Source organism: Nicotiana tabacum, chromosome 3, assembly GCF_000715075.1.
Source record: "Nicotiana tabacum cultivar K326 chromosome 3, ASM71507v2, whole genome shotgun sequence".
In the NCBI taxonomy this organism is placed as follows: domain Eukaryota; kingdom Viridiplantae; phylum Streptophyta; class Magnoliopsida; order Solanales; family Solanaceae; genus Nicotiana; species Nicotiana tabacum.
In genome coordinates, this window is record NC_134082.1 from 208494871 (window position 1) to 208513843 (window position 18973).

The following is an 18973-nucleotide window of genomic DNA, read 5'->3' on the forward strand; positions in this document are numbered from 1 at the left end:
AAAACATAATCATTGTCCAACATTAAAATCCATAAGCAAAGTCTCGTTTAAAATCAGAAGCAGAAACATTATTCCTTCCAAACAGAAAAAAATGTGATTCATTCCAAGAAGCTCAAGGAATCAAAAGCAATATTCGTCCGTGAATTTCTACAAAGCAAGGGAAAATTTCACTCAATCGCGAAGGTTTCCAACGGGATAATTATACGGAGTCGTTCCTACTCCACGTATATTAAGGCTAAGCCCTTCTTTCATTTTGGCATGATCTCATAATCACACGAGTTTGATAACGAGGCATAAAGAAAAAAATTCATATCCCGGAATTTACGTATATTTTGCTAGTCTCGCAAGTTACATAAATTTTCCTTGTAAGTGACAATATTCTCTTTATCGGGACTTTATATTCATTTGCGTATTTTTTTTCTAGTAAAGAGAGCAGAGAATTTATATGTATACAATATTACAGTATTTTCATTACCATCGAGCTATAATCAACGGGCAGGCACCTATTGGGCAACCTCTGATCAGATGGTAAGTTATATACCGAGCCTATTGTGGTCGAGTGCTTATGAGCGAGCCCAATTGGTCAAGATAAAGAGCCTAGTATGGCCGAGCGCCTATGAGCGAGCCAACTACGGCAGAGCAGTTATATATCGAGCCTTATAAGGCCAGACAGCTATTTTACTTAATATTTTGAGAGAGTTGAGACAGTATCAGCAGGTAAACATATCTTCAAATTATTTTTGACTTCGAGCTACTTGCAGTTATTATATTATCAATTCAGTTTCAGCTTTCAGTATATTGCCTTACATACTCGGTATATTATTTCATACTGACGTCCCTTTTTCTTGGGGACGCTGCGTTTCATGCCCGCAGGTCCATACAAACAGGTCGAGAGCCCTCCAAGTAGGTTATCAGCTCAGTGAAAGATGTTGGTGTGCTCCATTTGCTTCGGAGTTGTGTGTTTGGTTAGTATGATTTAGACATGTATTGATTGGTATGGCGGGACTTTGTCCCAACCTTTATGACATTTATGTACTCTTAGAGGCTTGTAGACATATGTCATGTACGTGAAAGATTGTACGGCCTTGTTGGCCTAGTTTTGAATTTATAAATGATTATGTTGGACTATTAGGCCCGTATGTCACGTGTATATGATGATATAATAAGAAACATATGTTACGTTGATACTCGGTTGCGTAAGGTACCGGGTGACCATCACGGCCCATCGTTTTGGGTCGTAACAGAAATATCCAAGTATTTTGGCCTGTTATGTGTAGCCGGATCCCAAAAGGGTTATGGTGGTTTAGATTACTACTTGAGGATTTGCATGTTCTACGGTTATGAGAATTCACTCGTGTGCTGCTATGGTTCTCTTGGAATGAGTTAAGTTAAAAGTTTCTATGTAATGAAATGTTCACCATATTAGTGGTTCATGAGTTATGAGGAAATTCTTGTACTATGGCATATTGTCATGTTAGATGCAGTAAGCGGTATGAAATTTGAAAGTGAGGATCAAGGTTGTAGTTTGGTGATGGCAAGGATGTCGTTTCGTCGTCGGCTATTTCATGTAATGATATATTGTGCCGTGTGAGTTGTGAAACGGCTTGATAAATTTCATATGTGTTGAGGTTCTGCATAGCGATGGTGTTATGTGAGAAGGATGGCTCTCGAGATTCAGATCATATATCGCACCTTAGTTGTGCTTGAGTTTTGTAGTGTATGGTGCTATCTGTCTCCCTAGGGATGGTATTATGCACTTGACGTGCTTATGTCTGATATTCGGATGTTTTGTGGTTATGAGCACTTTAGCTCGGTAAGTATTTCCTTATAGATTTTGTGTGTGGATCGGGTGGCACACCGCCACGGGTATGTTGTTTGGATCGGGTTGCACGCCGCAACAGTGTGATGTTGAGTACAATCCCCTATATCTATTTTTGTGTGTTTTGTTTCCCATTTTCAGAGAAAAGTTCATATTAGTTGTGTGGGTTGAGTAGTCCCTTCCAGAGTTCGTTTTTCTTATGTATCACGTTCGAGTTTGTAGCTTATTGGCACATTATGGTATCATGTGAAACTGTTGGTCATGTCTGAGGTGGCTTATTGCCTGACCAACTCATACTGGGTGAGACGGGATTATTGTATCTAGGATCAGTGCAAACGAATTATATGAAGTATATTAAAGAGCAAATACCATTATTTGGTTCAGAATGGGGTAATGGTTCTTGTCAAGAGAATATGGGGTAATGATTTGTTGACTCGGCAGTTGGTTATGAGTTTCGGCATGTCTCTTCCATCATGTCAATATTGCAAGAGTTGGAATATGACTTATATGCATCATGAGGTGTGTTGTGAGCACCGAATTCATGGAATTTCGGCTATCGCTATCAGAGGATGTTATTATGGTCATGTGAATTATTCGGTGCATGGTGTGGATTCAGCAAAGCTATGCAATCATGTATTAATGTATCGTGCAGTGTTTGGTACGGTGTTCGTATGTTGGAAAAAGGCTTGGTAGAAAATTCCGGGTGTTGGAATTTGGATTTAAGGCTTATTTGGCTAAGTAAAAAGGGAGAATCTTCATATTTGTTAGATCAAATGTGCTCAGTTGAGTTGTGGCAGCACAGATAGGTGCACGAGGTGTTAAACAGTTATTTCGGACAACCCCAGAGCAGTTCTTAGCATGTTCGAGGACGAATGTATGTTTAAGTGGGAGAGAATGTAACGACCCGACCGGCTGTTTTGAGCTCTAGCGTGGCGTTCGGCAGTTTGAGGTCATGGGTAACTTCACTTCAAGTATTATGACTTGTACGCATGGTTGGAAGTTAATTTCGGGAAGTTCGGAGTAGGTTTAGAGAGAAAATTCTCAATTCCGAAGCTTTAGGTTGAAAAAATTGACTAAGGTTTGATTTTTGAGTAAACGACCTCGGAATCGGGATTTGAAAGTTCCAACAGGTTCGTATGGTGATTTCAGACATGGGCATGTGCCCGGATCAGGTTTTGGATGACTCAGGAGCGTTTCAGCATCTATTGAGGAAGTTAGTATTTTGGAAGAATTTCATAAATTTGGGTTAAAGTGCATTTCAATGTTATCGATGTCCGTTTGGGATTCCGAGTCTGGGAATGGCTCTGTATGGGTGATTATGGTATTGGGAGTGCATTCGGAAGTGGATTCGGAGAACCGTAAGTCATTTTGGAGTCATTTGACTAAAGTTAGAAATTTGAAGGTTTTTGAGAAATTCGACCGGAAGTGGACTTATTGATATCGGGGTCGGAATCTGATTCCGGAAGTTTGAGTAGGTCGGTAACGTCGAATGTGACTTGTGTGCAAAATTTGAAGTCAATCGGACGTGATTTGTTAGGTTTCGGCATCGATTGTAGAAGTTTGAAGTCCTAAAGTTCATTAAGCTTGAATTGGGATGTGATTCATGATTTCGATGTTGTTTGATGTGATTTAAGGCCTCGAGCAGGTCCGTTTATTTTATGGGACTGGTTTGTGTGATTGGATGGGGCTTCGGGGGCCTCGGGTGTGTTTCGGGGTGGTTTCAGATCATTTCGGAATGTTTTGCTATAGTTGATGCTGGTATCTGGTGTTGTTCTTTGCGTTCGCGAGGATCCTCTTGCATTCGCGAAGAAGGCTTTGGCTTCAGGGATTTTGTTCTTTGCGTTCGTGAAGAGACTCTCGTGTTCGCGAAAAAGAAAATATCTGTTACGCAGGTCTGATTTTGGAGGCTCATATCTCACAATTTATAAGGAATTTGGAGATGATCCAAAAGTAAATATTGTAGTTCTTTGTGTCTAGTTTTTAGAAAGTTAAAACATTTAGCATTTGGATTTGTGTACAAAAAGTTATGGTTGGTATACTATAGGCTGTCCGGGAAGATAAAGAAGAAATTTGTGTTGCATAGGGCTAATTTTGGCAGTTTATATCTCAGAATATATAAGAAATTGGGAGATGACCAAAACATGAAAGTTGTAGATCTTGGTATCTAGTTTTCAAAATATTAAACCATTTTTCATTTGGAGTTTCGTATAAAAGGTTATGATCATTATACTAGAGGTTGTCTGAGAAGAGTTTGAAAATGAATTTTGGGAATTTTTGTTCATCGCGAACGCGATGGGGGGCTCGTGAATACCAAGAAGGATCGCCTGGGAAGTGTATAAGTTTGCAAAAATGGCTTTGGCTCATTTCATCTCATTTCCTCCATGAAGCCGGCCTAGGAGCGATTTTGGAGCTCCATCTTCATCATCCATGTCAAGGTAAGTGATTCTCACATATTGCAAGTTAAATACTTGGATTATATCTATATATTTTAACATGAAAATTCATGGAAAATTAGTGAAAACTTGGGGTTTTAGTAGAAAAACTAGAAATTGTTATTTTTGAATTTTGACCACGAATTTGGGTATGAAATTAAGAGTAAATTATATATTTGAGTTCGTAAGGTTATGGGTAAAGTTTATCTTCGAAAAATTTCGGAATCCGGGCATGTTGGCCCGAGGGTAATTTTTATCGACTTTTTGATCGGGGTTAGAAATTATTATAAATTAGATTATAATGGGTATTGAGCATATATTAATGGGTTTGCATAATTATTGGCTAGTTTTGGAACGTTGTGTATCGATTTGAGTCATCGGAAAGGGCTTGGAAGCCGGCTATGGAACTTTGGAGTGAGGTAAGTCTCCTTTCTAACCTTGTAATAGGGAATTAATTCCAGAGGTGAACTCAATTATTGTGTGCTTCTATTTGTGGGGGTGGAGGGGTTACGTATGCACAAGGTGACGAGAGTCTGTACGTAACTACTAGCTATGCCTATGTCCGGGTAGTTTTAGGCTCACATCATGCCTTGTTGATATTGTTATTGAATTATATTTATTGTATGCCTTGAGATGGGGCGAGATTTGAGTCTGCTTATTAAACATTTTGAAATGAGTTGAAATTGAAGAATTTAAAAGGTTTCATCTGAACTTCGAAATTTTGAAAAGAAATTGAGGAATATTATAATAGCCGAAGAAATCTATGTGTAACCATGTCACATGTATGTTTCGCGAGCGAGGTAATTTCCTTAAAAAGCTACAAGCTGAATTTCCCTTATTTTGAAAAAATCAAGAAAGATATATAACTTTAATGTTAAATTTATATTTGACCGCGTCGCAAGTATGATCCGCAAGCGGGATGATTCCTTAAATTTATGTTTGACCGCGTCGAACGTATGATTCGCGAGCGGGATACTTCCTACTACTCTTAAGGGATCGGGTCACTTGCCTCAGCAGGATTTATGTACCACACTCTCATGGGAGCCCGTTCGCCTCGGTAGGTTAATAGATGCATCTATGGTTTGCGCCGTTCGACTCTCGGCAGTGCACATTTTACTTTTATGTTGGATCGGACCGTACGCCTCAGCATTTCCTATATATATATTATCCTCATGGAATCGTGCGTAATATTTGTCAAGAAGCCCGTGTATCTTATGGTTTTTCCCCTGATTTGAATTATGACAACCTCTTTGATGAAATCCAATATATCTACGTATATGCTCCGGTTACAGAGGGAACTTGCTAGTTGAGAGCTGAGTAAATTATAAAGAGGGAAATTGTATCACGTATTTTATGCTTGTTTGTTTCATATATTTACTCTGTCTCATATTTATTCACTTCTTTACTGTACTTGATATTATTGGACCACTAGTAAGTATCTAAGTCGACCACTCGTCACTACTTCTTCGAGATTAGATGGGATACTTACTGGGTATGTGTTGTTTTCGTACTCTTACTACACTTGCTGTGCATTTTTGTTGCACAGCCACATGGATGCTTAGTGACCTAGTTGGTCGTAGCGGCATGGTTGACACAAGGACTTAGGTGAGCTGCATCTCTTGAGATGACCCACAACCAGCAGAGTCTCCTTCAGATTATTGTATTTTCTTCTCCATCCAATTTGTATTCTAGACAGTTATTGTACTACATTTTAATTCCTAGAAATTGTTCATGCACTTGTGACACCGGGTTCTGGGATGACTATGGGATTATTTAGTATTTAAATTAGTTAAAGACATTATTATTTACTCAGTGAAGTTCATTATTTGTTGTTTAATGTAAGGAAAGAAATGATTTCAAAAAAAAATACTAAAATGAGGATTTAATTAACTTCTTGGTGTTGGCTTGCCTGACAGTAGTGTCCGCTGCCATCATGACCTTTATTAGATTTTTGGTCGTGCTAAGTATTTTTTTTTAGTCCAAATGGCATTATGTTATAACAGTAGATGCCTAATTTGGTTATGGAATAAGTCTTTTCTTGATCACTCGGCTCAATCTAAATTTGGCTGTACCTGGAATAAGTATCAAGAAAACTCGATGTCTCATGTCTGGTATCGATCATTTCATTGATATTAGGCAAAGGAAACGATTCCTTTGGACACGCCTTATTTAGATCTTTATAATCTACACACATCCTAAGTTTGTTTCCTTTTTTAGGTACGACTACTATGTTATCTACCTAATCCGGGTATTTAACTTCCCATATGGAACCTGTTTTCAGAAGTTTAGATACCTCGTCTTTGATGAATGCGTGTTTGATCTCGAACTGTGGCCTTCTCTTCTCTTTAACTGGATGGAACTTTGGATCCAAGCTCAATTTGTGAGTTGTTACCTACGGTGGATCCCTGTCATGTCTAGATGAGACCAGGCGAAACAATCGGCACTAGCTTTAAGAAAATCAATAAGTTTTTTTTGAGCTCGGGGATTAGTCCCGTGCCCAGGTATATCCTTCTATCCGGTAGGTGCTCAATCAGTATAATCTAGTCCAACTCCTCGATTATCGACTTAGTGGCATCGGTGTCATCGGGCTTCTGGATGCCGTAATCATCCTCACCATCCGCTTTGTGCTCCTCTTGTGTTTTCAGCTCGATTAAGGCCGGGATTATTGATTGCTATTTGGTTTCCTTTTCTTCAACCAGATTCCTGCTTTTTGATGTCGAAACTGCAGGCACCTGGATTACTTAATCGACCATGAACATTTCCATTGTGGCCGGCTGTTCCCTAGAGGTTGTTTTGACTCCTTCTGGAGTGGGAAATTTCAGTGCCTGATGTAAGGTTGAAGGCACCGCTCTCATGCTGTGAACCCATAGCATTCCAAACAATGTGTTGTACCTCATATCTCCCTTGATCACATAAAACTTTATTTCTTGGGTGGCCCCGGCAATGTTTACCGGTAAATTTATTTCACCCTTCATGGTCTCGCACACCATGTTAAATTCGTTCAATACCCGGACCACTGGTACGATTTGGTCCAACAATCCCAATTGTTCTACGACCCTCAATCGGATGATGTTGGCTGAGCTACCTAGATCAGCACACGTTTAACCCCAGATTTATTGATAAGTACATATATTACCAGTACATCATTGTGAGGCTAGATGATTCCCTTAGCGTCTTCGTCGCTAAACGAAAAGGCCCCTTCTGGGGCGTAATCCTGGGTGCATTTTTTCCTCATGATAGAAATTTTTGTGCGTTTTATCATTGGCCCTTGGGGACATCCACTCCCTATTGATCATGTTGATCACGTGTTGAGGCTCCTCCTATTCGACCTGTCTGTTGGCGTCCCTGTTTTTGACGTGGTTTTTGGCCCGTTCACTTATAAATTCTCGAAGGTGCCCATTGTTGAACAATCGAGCTACTTCTTCTCTTAGTTGTGGACAATCTTCGGTCCTATGACCGTGAGTACCACAGTATTTACACACCAAGCTATGATCCCTCTAGGCGGGATCGAACTATAGTGGTCTAGGCCATTTGATCTATTTGATATGTCCTATAGCCAACACTATATTTGCATCATCTATGTTGAAATTATACGTGATAATCTCGGTGCTTACTTACTCCCGATGACATGTCAAAATTGTTTTTGCTCATCTGGCCCCGACTACTTGGTCCTTGATCATTTGTCTTGTTGTTCCTTGTTGGGTGACGCCCGAATCCATTTCCCCTCTGATCCGCACCGTACGATTAGTATCGATCTTGGACCAACCTTAGTTCCTGATAAATGATTCTCTTAGACATGTCATTTATTATGCTGGGGTAAATAGACTCTGAAGGAGCCCCGAGTTGGTCGTCCTCAACTCTGATCTTTGATTGATACATGTTGTGGACGTTGGCCCAGGTGACCACCGGGGTACTCCACCAAGTTTTTCTTTAATTGTTGAGAAGCCACAAAACTTCGGGGGTTGAGCCCTTGAGTAAATGCCTGAACAACCCAATCATCCGCAACATAACTGCCTTGCCTGTAGTTATGTGGGACCGTACTTCCCTCTTGTTCCCTTGTTAGGAAATCGGGGGTAACATTTCCCCCGATTTTACCCCTACCCAATTAGCTTGGAGCATAATTCAGTTATTGTATCTACCATGTTGTTCTTTTTTAGGTTAGTTTCCTTGCAAGATTATGAATAAAGATAAGAAGTGATTTGAGGTTAGTTTTGGTGCTTAATACAAATATACAGTCAAACCTCTCTATAACAACATCCCTATATAACAATCATTCACTATAAAAGTCAAGTTTTTCTCAGAATCGATTTTTTAAGTTATATTTTACTTCTCTATAACAACCTTTTACTTATAACAACAACAACTATATTTATAGCACAACGCTCTTTGTAAAATTACCCCTCTATAATAATCATATAAAATCTTTACAACAACAACAACCACCCAACATAATCACATTTAGTGGGGTCTGGGGAGGGTAGTGTGTACGCAAACCTTACCCCTACCCTGGGGTAGAGAGGCTGTTTCCAAATAGATTCCCGGCATCCTTCCCTCCAAGAACTTCTCACCTTGCTCTTGGGGAGAATCAAACTCACAACCTCTTGGTTGAAAGTGGAGGTTGCTTACCATCAGAGCAACCCCTACGATTACTAATATTGTAAAAATATGCACACAATCTTTTTCATTAAATAAAGTTTCTATCTTGCATAAGATATAAGATTTGAGGATTTGCACATGATATCTTTTCCATTGGACAAATTCCAAAAAATATTTAGATAGAAAATTAACTGTTAATCTATTAGATTGTCTTTAAGGAAAAGCTATCAAATACATTTTTGCTGAAAATCTGTATATGAATCTTCGCTAATTCATCTGTTATATCGCTATTAAGAGAAAGAAATATACAAAACGGGCTACAATTATAAAGTTCTTCCATCAATCTTGAAAGAACTTATTTTTCTAGGTAGCTTTAAAATGTCTGCCTTAGAGTTAAAATCTTTATATGTTTAGTTATCAATTTATTAATAATAACTTTCTTCAATATTTAACATGTGAAATATACATATCTTTTGAGATTTTAAATTTGAATAATTTTCTTATCTTTTATATGTAACATTGTAAAAGGAAAAATAATTAATTTTTGGATAATTTTTATCTATAACAGCCAAAAAACATTTAAACATCAAATGATTTTATAGGTGTATAACAATCATTCACTATAAAAACCAAAAAAGCTCAGAACAAGCAAGGTTGTTATCGAGAGGCTTGACTGTATATACCTAGAGTAGAGATATGTATGTACATGTTTAAGTGGGCGTTTGGACATAAGAATTGTAAAATTCCAAAAAAGAAAAAAAAAATTCAAGTGAAAATTAGAGTTGTGTTTGGACATGAATAAAATTTTGGGTTGTTTTTGAATTTTTGTGAGTGATTTGAATGAAAATTTTGAAAAATAGCTTTTTGGTATTTTTTTAAATTTTCGAAAAATTTTAAAATTCTTGTTCAAGTGAAAATTTAAATTTTTTTTATGTCCAAACGGGCTCTAATTAACATCTGCTTCATGTGGCTTAAGTACAAGAAAGTTGGTCGGTTGTACGCGTTCCAATTTAGAGTACAGTGTGGAGTAATAAAAAGATGAGAAGCATGATATGATGTCCGCTTTACCGTTAAAAAAGCTATAATCCTATTACATAATGTTTGATCGAAAAGTATAAACTTTGGATTGAACTATTATATTTTATGTAATGAAGGGTGAAACTTAATTAATAATAATATCTCTAATGTAGATCTTAAAAAGACGAATAATGTAAGACAGAGTCAGTGGGAGATTGAAAATAACACACATTTAATGTTCCAAAAGGTATGAACAATAATAAAGGAGTAACCAGCAATAAATAACAATAAGTGGCATTTAAGTAAATAGGGAGAGTGATAAGTATATGATTGTTCCTCCTGACAATAATGAGTGACACACAAATCCTAGAATGTTAAAACTATTCTCGGATCTGATGAAAAAGTATGGGATAATGTGAGTAAGAATAATGATGAAAAGGTAAAGTTTGTATCTTTGCTAAGGCTGTCCAACAGGCCGGGCCGGGCTGTCCCATCCCGCTTCCCGTCCCGTCCTGCCCCAAGTTAAACGGGATGGGCCAATGTTAAACGGGACACGGGATGGGATGGGACGACCATTTCGTCCTGTTTGTCCCGTCCCATTTCGTCCCGTTTTGTCTCGTCCCGTCCTGTCCCATCCCGCCTGTCCCGTCCTATCTCGTCCCGTCCCAGCCCGGCTGTCCCGCGAGTTTTTATGGTATATTTATGGAATTTCTGTTGTATTAAATGATTGCAAAATTTAAAAAGTATTTTTTTCTCTATTCCCCAAGTTTATTTAATTTCTACAATACTTAACCCATATTTAAAATTAAGAGGTGCAAAGGGACTTGTTCGTAAAATTTATCAAAATTTAACAATTCAAGAATATGAACAACCATCTCCCGAAGACTTCCAAGCTAACATATACTCTTATGCTAGAATCTAGATCAATGTTTGATAAATATAAATCTATAGAAACAACAAGTGGTGAAACTGCTCCTTCTACTTCTATGTCTAGAGTAGAAATTCTTATGGGAAGATATGGATGATATAACATGTTTTGATTCCTCTATTGCTGACGAACTTGATTCTTAGCACCGGAGAATGCTTTAAGCGAAAAAATATTTTAAATCAGAAATCATAGACATTCATTAGCAGAGGACAACCTAGAGATTTCCGTATTATTTAGAGATTGGATTAATGCAGAAAGAAGAAATCTTGGTTTTGAAAAATTAAACACTAGGGAAGAAGAAAAATACAATGAGATACTTAGCACTAGGACCGATGACGGCATGGAACTCATAGAACATCAATCAACACTGCCAATTCCAGAACAATGTCCGAGAAATATTATTGATAAGTTACAAAGAAGCTATATAGGAGCTTACAAATATTAGTATGATAATTTGTAATTGGCTACGAAGAGGCCTAGTTCAAACAGAACCCTTCCTAGAAGGTGGCTGCGTCGATTAGGTGCTTTTCAAAAGAATTATATTTGTATTTGAGATTTGAAAGTTCCATTAATAACACAAAAGGCTCTAAGTGTTGAATTTTTTTTATGAATTGTCTTAGTTACTTAATAGTTAATACTTTGAAATTATATTAAATAAATTATAACTCTATTATAAATTTATAATTACTAGAATATTTCATTACAAATCTTTTGTTTTAATATTTTATAATTCTTTACTTAGTTTTTTAATTTTCATTTTAACATAATAACATTTAAGTTTATTAAATAAGTCAAAAATCTAGCCGTTGCAAACTTTAAAAACATAGTAATTTTCAAAAAACTAGACGTTTTTTAAAAAAAAATACACTTAAAGCCCACGAACCTGTCCCGTCCCGTCCCGTCCCGTCCTGTTTGTTAGCGGGATGGGATGGGACAACCGTTTCGTCCCGTTTGTCCCGTCCCGTTTCGTCCCGTCCCATGATCTGCATTCTGGCACGTTCCAATATCCATTAATCATTTAGTGCGAGATAATGTATATCCTATATTCTACGAAGGATGCCTGGTGGAAACATATTAGGCTAGCTTTACCACCTTTCTTCACTCTTAAATTAAATTCAATCATACACCTCATGAATTGCGGTGGAATAGACAAAATTCATTACGCTTGATCAGAAGTCTCGGGTTCAAAAGACAGTTCGATGCACTAAGTTCCCGTTATGCGTGGGGTCTGGAGAAGGGCCGGACCACAAGGGTCTTATCTTGTATTCCTGCAAGAGGCTATTTTCACGGCTTGAACTTGTGACCTCCTGATCACATGACAGCAACTTTATCAGTTACGCCAAGGCTCCCTTCAAGAAGTCTCGGGTTCTAATCTTAAAAATCTTAAAAATTTTGATAGGAAAATGTTAAGGTTGGGACTCCCATGCAGGTACCAGACATCGAATGAAAAATAAAATATAAAAATCATTCTAATATTAAATCCAAACATGTAACGATTTCCAAAACTTCTTAGTCTATTTTTTTTTCTTAAACATAATCTTTTTTATACTAAATCTAAACATGCATGTAATGTTAATTTGTTGATCTATGTTTTTAGTTCAAAACAATTGATCTCTTATTTTAGTATTACAAGTGAATTGACTACTAAACTCAAGTATAGTTACATATGGTAATTTTCTAAAAGTATAACTACAAATGGTGTGTACTGTATATGTGTTTGCTGTGTTGGGTAATTTATCACAAAATATTTTGAACACTTTGCTAAATAACATACCTTGGCTTCTCAACATATCATTAAACTGTTTTTTTCTTTTAATTTTCATTTGAGGACTACTGAATTTTAACTCTTACTTAGGGGTCGTTCGGCTGAAGGTAATAGAAAAATTGATTCCTTAACTAAAAGTTTTGCATAAGCTAATACAATATTTGTTTGGCACCATCAAAGGATGTGGTATTGTGGATGGTGCTATTCTTCCCTTAATCAGAGGTCTCGAGTTCGAGCCCTGGATAGGGAAAAATTCTTGGTAGGGAGCGCTTACCCCCGAATGGGGCCCTACACTGCGTGAATTCGGATATAGTCGAGCTCCAATATGGGTACCGAACACCGGGTGGGAAGCCAAAAAATATATATATTTGATTGGCTATATTGGTAAAAATAATCACTGGAATTGGACCTTAATGTACCGGCTTGAATCTATATAAATATATAAAGCTGGGAATTGGCCAGCTGATGTGGCATTTCTATATGGCCAACTTTCATATTTATCTTTTTTGTTGGTTTTTTGAGATTTTTTTCTAATTCTAATACAAAAAAATCATTTACTACCTAGAACTAATAAGGAAACTGATGAGTCTTATGGATGAGGAGATTTCAGTTATGGAATATACAAAAAAGTGTAATTACTATTTTATTATGAAGAGAATTCAGTTATGAAATATAGAAAGAGAGAAATTAATTAATTAACTTGTAATTGAAGTGTACATTATTTGTATGGGCCACCATGTGGCAATTCACAGTATGAGATGTAATAGTAACGGGCTACATCATCCCATCAGTTGCCTTGCCCGTTCTTTCTTATTTATCTGTTTATTTATTTATCTATTTATTTATTTACTGATTGTGCTAATAAAGAAAGCAATAAAGAGTTGTATTAGTGGTAATGAAGAGGGATAAAAGAACAGTGAAGAGTCACAATAAATAGTAACGGCCTTGCTTTTTTAGCTCATATAAACCCCTTCACTTTGTTGTCTCAACAATGCGAAGCATATGCAAATTAGGTCATCAAAGGTATTTAACTTTTCTTTATTTTATATTTTCCTTTTTCACCTAAATTATCGTTTACCTAAGTTTCAGAAGCCCTAATGTCTCTAAAGTTATAACTATTCAACTTTTTCCCTTCTATAATTATTTATTTACTTCTTTTAATATGCATTTGTTAAAAGAAATAACTATAGAGAGGACTCCTCTTTATTATTAAAGTCTTATTTTTTTTTAATATCTTTTGGGAAGAAAATGGAACCGAAGAGCTGCCAAGGAGAGTATGTAAAACTATGTTAGATCCTCTAGCTTATCATTTTAGTCAAATATTTGCGAGGATTGAATATCCGAACATCATTAGATTTTGTGCTCCTGATTGTTGTTAAATATCGACATCATTTTCTATCAATAATGTTTATTAGTCATATATATGATATTAAAAATATATATATTGCTTCAAATGCACGGAGTTTGTGCTTCTCAAGCTGAAGGAACAAATATTGACGGGCGCAAATATGATAACCACCAGATACAAAGTCACGGCCAATTAGAACTTCTCCATAAATAATCCACATAAGCAATGCAGAAGAAATTCAAAGATCCATTTGGGAGGAGAAATGGTTGACATTTGATGCAAAAAGATAACTTGTATATGTGAATATTTTTAATGTATTTGTAGGCGATGGTCAATTTTGATATCCGTTTGATATATTTTTTCTGTGGCATGTTATGAATAATCGATTTGTATGTAAATTCAAACAAAGACTTGAATAGATGATTCTTTGGGGTTTATTATGATGAATTTACTTGATACTTATTTAGTAGTATTAATTGACCTTTAGTATAGTATGCATTCTAAGATTGAATCATATATACGCATAAAGAGGAATCTTAAAGATGATTTTACTTAGCCATATGTGAATTTAAAGATATTTTTCTTTAAATTTTTTTTGTGTGTGTTTTTGTCATGATGGTGATCTGTGTGATATTTTTTCATGACATTTTATAGAAGCTGAATTTTGGACACATTATGGACCTTGGAAGCTTATTTTATGTGTCCTCTTAGATTTGTGAGGGATTAGGCATCGAAATAAGTAAATAAGATTGTAAAAATTTATCCTTAATCAAACTGTCTCCAGATTTTATCAATACCAATGCAAATATTGTCTTGCTTCATCGGACTCTAAAAGGACTTTGCCAAGAGACAACAGTAGTAATGACTGAAAAGAAGTATATCATGACTGTATTACAGAGATTTTTGAAGAAAATTTTACGCAATAATTTAAATGAGTTATTATGTCAACAAGATGTAATTCTTTTTGTTAATAACCGCGTGAAGCGCGGAGCGTTACACTAGTTTACAATAAAAAAGGTAATAAAGCTTGGCTACGAAGTTTCCAATCTAATGCTTGTAGCCCAATTTATAGCTGTAATTTTCACTTTAATACTAAATCAATAGCTGGAGTTTGACACTTGGACTATATTTTGACTTTATTATAGTCTTTTCCTTGAGAGGTGTTGGAGAAAAGCGATAACCAACGAAAGTCTGGGGAAACATCCAACAAATGTTACAAATAATTTACACATTTATCTTTTTGTTTTTTTTTAACCTACCCCACATTCACCCAAACCCTTGACCGCTTTTTTGTTTTATGTTAAGCTAAATTAGAAACATGAAAGCAGGGTAAATAATAAACTACAATTGGTTCAATTTATATTGATAGTGTGAAAAGTCTTAAAAACTGTAAACTGTAAGCCAATTTCTTTTTATTTTTTAAACATGGTGACCAGTCAAACGTATCAAAATTGGAATGATCGAGAAGTGGCATTTGTTTTAGAGTTTACAAAAAAAAAAAAAAAAAAAAAAAAAGTATGTGTTTTGTTTGAACTATTTTTGTAACAAATGTTTACTTTTTATATTTTAAGATAATAATTGAATGACGTAGTACAAGTATTATCGTCATTTACCACTTCATTCACGTAATGAAAAGTCAAATTTCTATGGCCGCGTTTAACCGTCCAATTTCCTTGCGCTACACGGAGCAGACACTTCTTCTAAGGTAACTTTAGCAATTTAAAAGCAGTATATATAGTTGTATTAAATACCCCTTCAAAACACTAAAAATACACTCAGCTCCCATTTTCAATTTCATCCTCATTCATAATCTTACTAAAAATACCTTAGAAAAGAACACCAATATGGGAACTATATCATTGACTGAATTAGGCTCTAAGCTAGCTGGACTGATGTTCATTTGGGGCACAATTCAACAATTCTTCCCCTATACACTCCGCAAACGCATCAAATCATTTTGGCAGAAATTTGAAAATTACTTCTACCCTTATGTTCAAATTACTATTGATGAATTCACCAATGGTAAAAGCAACGATATCTACACTCAGGTCCACTCTTATTTGGGTACTAAGTCAATCAACAAGGATGCTAAGTATCTCAAAGCTGAAAAGTCAAAGAACAGTAAGTCTTTTGCTGTTAGTTTAGATGAAGGAGAAGAGATTATTGATCAATTCCTTGGAGCTAAACTCTCTTGGCGCTTTTACAAAGAAACATTCAATGAAAATTCTTCAGGACGCAATAATTCACGTCCAATTGAAAAGAAAAGTTACACTATAACTTTCAATCAACGATATAAAGAAATGGTCATTGGAAAATACTTGAAGCATGTGATGGAAGAAGGCAAGGTTATTGAGTTTAACAATAGGAAACAAAAGATTTACACCAACAATTGTAGTGAGGATTGGTATTGGTATGATAAGGGTATGTGGAGGGACATTAATTTTGAACATCCTGCAACTTTTGATACTTTAGCTATGGACCCTAAGAAGAAGGAGGAAATAGTTATCGATCTCGTTGCTTTTAGCAAAGGGAAGGACTATTATTCTAAAGTTGGTAAAGCTTGGAAGCGCGGCTATCTTCTTTATGGTCCGCCAGGGACAGGAAAATCAACTATGATTGCAGCTATTGCGAACTTCTTGAATTATGATATTTATGATCTTGAGCTCACCTCTGTTAAGGATAACTCGGGGCTTAAGAAGTTGCTGATGGAAACAACAAGCAAGTCTATTATTGTAATTGAAGACATTGATTGCTCTATTGATCTCACTGGCAAGAGAAAGAAGAAAAAGAAAAAGAATGAGGAAACAGTCAACGAAGATCAGGAAGATGACTCGGACTTGTCTAAAGAAAAAGCAAGTGAAAATAAGGAAACTGGCAAACTTACACTTTCAGGACTGTTGAACTTCATTGATGGAATATGGTCAGCTTGTGGTCAAGAGAGGATCATTATATTTACAACCAATCATAAGGATAAACTTGATCCAGCTCTTATACGTCGAGGACGGATGGATATGCACATTGAGATGTCGTATTGCAAATATGAAGCATTCAAAGTGTTGGCTAAGAATTACTTGGATATTGAAACACACCCTCTGTTCCAACAAATTCAAAGTTTATTCGAGGAAGTAAACATAAGTCCTTGTGATGTGGCTGAGAATTTAATGCTGAAAAATGCTTCAGGAGGGCCTGAGATTTGCTTGAATAACTTAATTCAAGCTCTGGAAAAGGCAAAGGAAAAGGCCAATAAAGATAAAGAAGACAAGGAAAAAACCAGCTTGAATTCCAAGAACATCAAAAAGTTTTCCACAAAATTGGTTGGCCGTCTAAAAAAGTTGTTGAAATGATTTTTCCATATGTTTTCAACTTCCCCTACCCGATCTTTCCTTCTCTTTTTGGCGGCCAGGGGATTGGGGCTTCTCCATGTATAGTCTTATTACTCTTATATTATTGTAACCTAAGATCAGATGAAGATATCCGGGCTAGAGTGGGAGTGTCTTCGGTGGAGGACAAGATGCAGGAAGTTTGGCTTAGATGGTTTGAGCATGTGAAGAGCAGAAGCACAGATGCTCCAATGAGGAGGTGTGAGAGGTTGGCACTAGAGGGGTTGAGAAGACGTAAAGACAGGCCAAAGAAGTATTGGGGTGAGGTGGTTAGGCAGGATATGACGTTACTTCAGCTTACAGAGGACATGACCCTTGATCGAAGGGTGTGGAGGTCGAGAATCAAGGTAGACGGCTAGTAGGTAGTCGAGCGTACTTTTTTACCTATTGTTCTTTTCGTTTTGATTTCTTACTATCTTGTTGTTGTTACTGCTTGATGCTATGGTTTATTTTATTTTATTTTTTAGCCGCTTTTCGTGAGCTGAGGGTCTATCGAAAACGGTCTCTCTACCTTCTAGGTGGGGGTAAGGTCTATGTACACACTACCCTCCACAGACTCTACTTGTGGGATTACACTGGGTTTCCTGGTGTTGTTGTTTGTACTCTTATATTATTGTAACCAGAAGTAAACTACCAGTATTATGCAAAAAAACATAGTTGATCAGAACTAATAAGCACGGGTCACATCCTAAGTAGAGTCTGTGGATGAAGTGTTTTTAGCTAAAATTAATTAACAGATAGAAGAGACAAACACTTTGGACCTCAGATTTAAGAATGTAACACGCCCGCTAAACCTAGTTTAAAATTGGCAGTTAGAACTTAATATAACCATATGCTCTCCAATTTCTAAATATAGAAATATGTCATTCTTTTTTGAATAGACTAATAAGAAGAGTGTGTCATTTAAATTAAAACGAAGGGAACAATACGGAGTAATTTTCGATTTACTAGAGTATAGATGTTCTGACTTCTGGCAAATAATCTGGAAGAACAAGAATTCATTCTTTAGGTAATTGTCTAGTATTTTTGTTCAGACTTATCTTTACATGAAAAGTGGCTAAATTTCGTTTACTTTTAAAACTGTGACTATTTTTGAATTTCTCCCGAAAATTATGGGTCTCAACTTTCCAGTTCAGTCATCCAGGTCTAAAGTTAGAATTGCAATAGACAAACATTCAAGTTTGAAGTATGAATGACAGTTTAACTTCAGATCTTCGGGATAAAATCCAAATACTTCTAAGGATACAATCTAACTACTTTGAAAAAAGTTGAATAAGTTTTAAATAGAACCTTTGAAATTGATCACCTGGTGCACATCCTACCTTTCGAGAAGTCCCTCCTTCCCACTAATAATTTTATCTTTTTTCAGACTTATCACATATTGCTACCACATTCTCTTAAGGGAATGAGAATGAAGCAAATTCAATGGGACGGATTTTTACTTCTTGTGCCCACAATCATACATGAATTTGATCGTGGCAAGGCATAGAAATTTTACCACTTCGGATGGTTATAATTTCTTATAAACTCTATTAAGTTATAATCAAAATTTATTATATTTTCTTGTAGTCACAATCAAATTATAGAATTTCAAGAATTTAAAAGAGAAAAATAAGGTAAAATACTTACCTTAAATCCAGAATTTATTCCTGAAGAAAGTTCATGAATAATTGACAATTACTATGCTC

General features: G+C 36.2%; 1 protein-coding gene across 1 annotated transcript; it reads left to right on the forward strand.

The window, feature by feature from the left end:
- Positions 1-15658: 15658 nt before the first annotated feature.
- Positions 15659-17751, forward strand: LOC107809561 (AAA-ATPase At3g28610-like). Its single transcript, XM_016634219.2, has one exon. The coding sequence runs from the start codon at positions 15750-15752 to the stop codon at positions 17247-17249; it is 1500 nt and encodes a 499-aa protein (XP_016489705.2). The 5' UTR covers positions 15659-15749; the 3' UTR covers positions 17250-17751.
- The last annotated feature ends 1222 nt before the right edge of the window (positions 17752-18973 follow it).

Coding starts and splice junctions, on each gene's coding strand:
- LOC107809561 (XM_016634219.2), top strand. CDS start 15,750: ATGGGAACTATATCATTGACTGAATTAGGCTCTAAGCTAGCTGGACTG.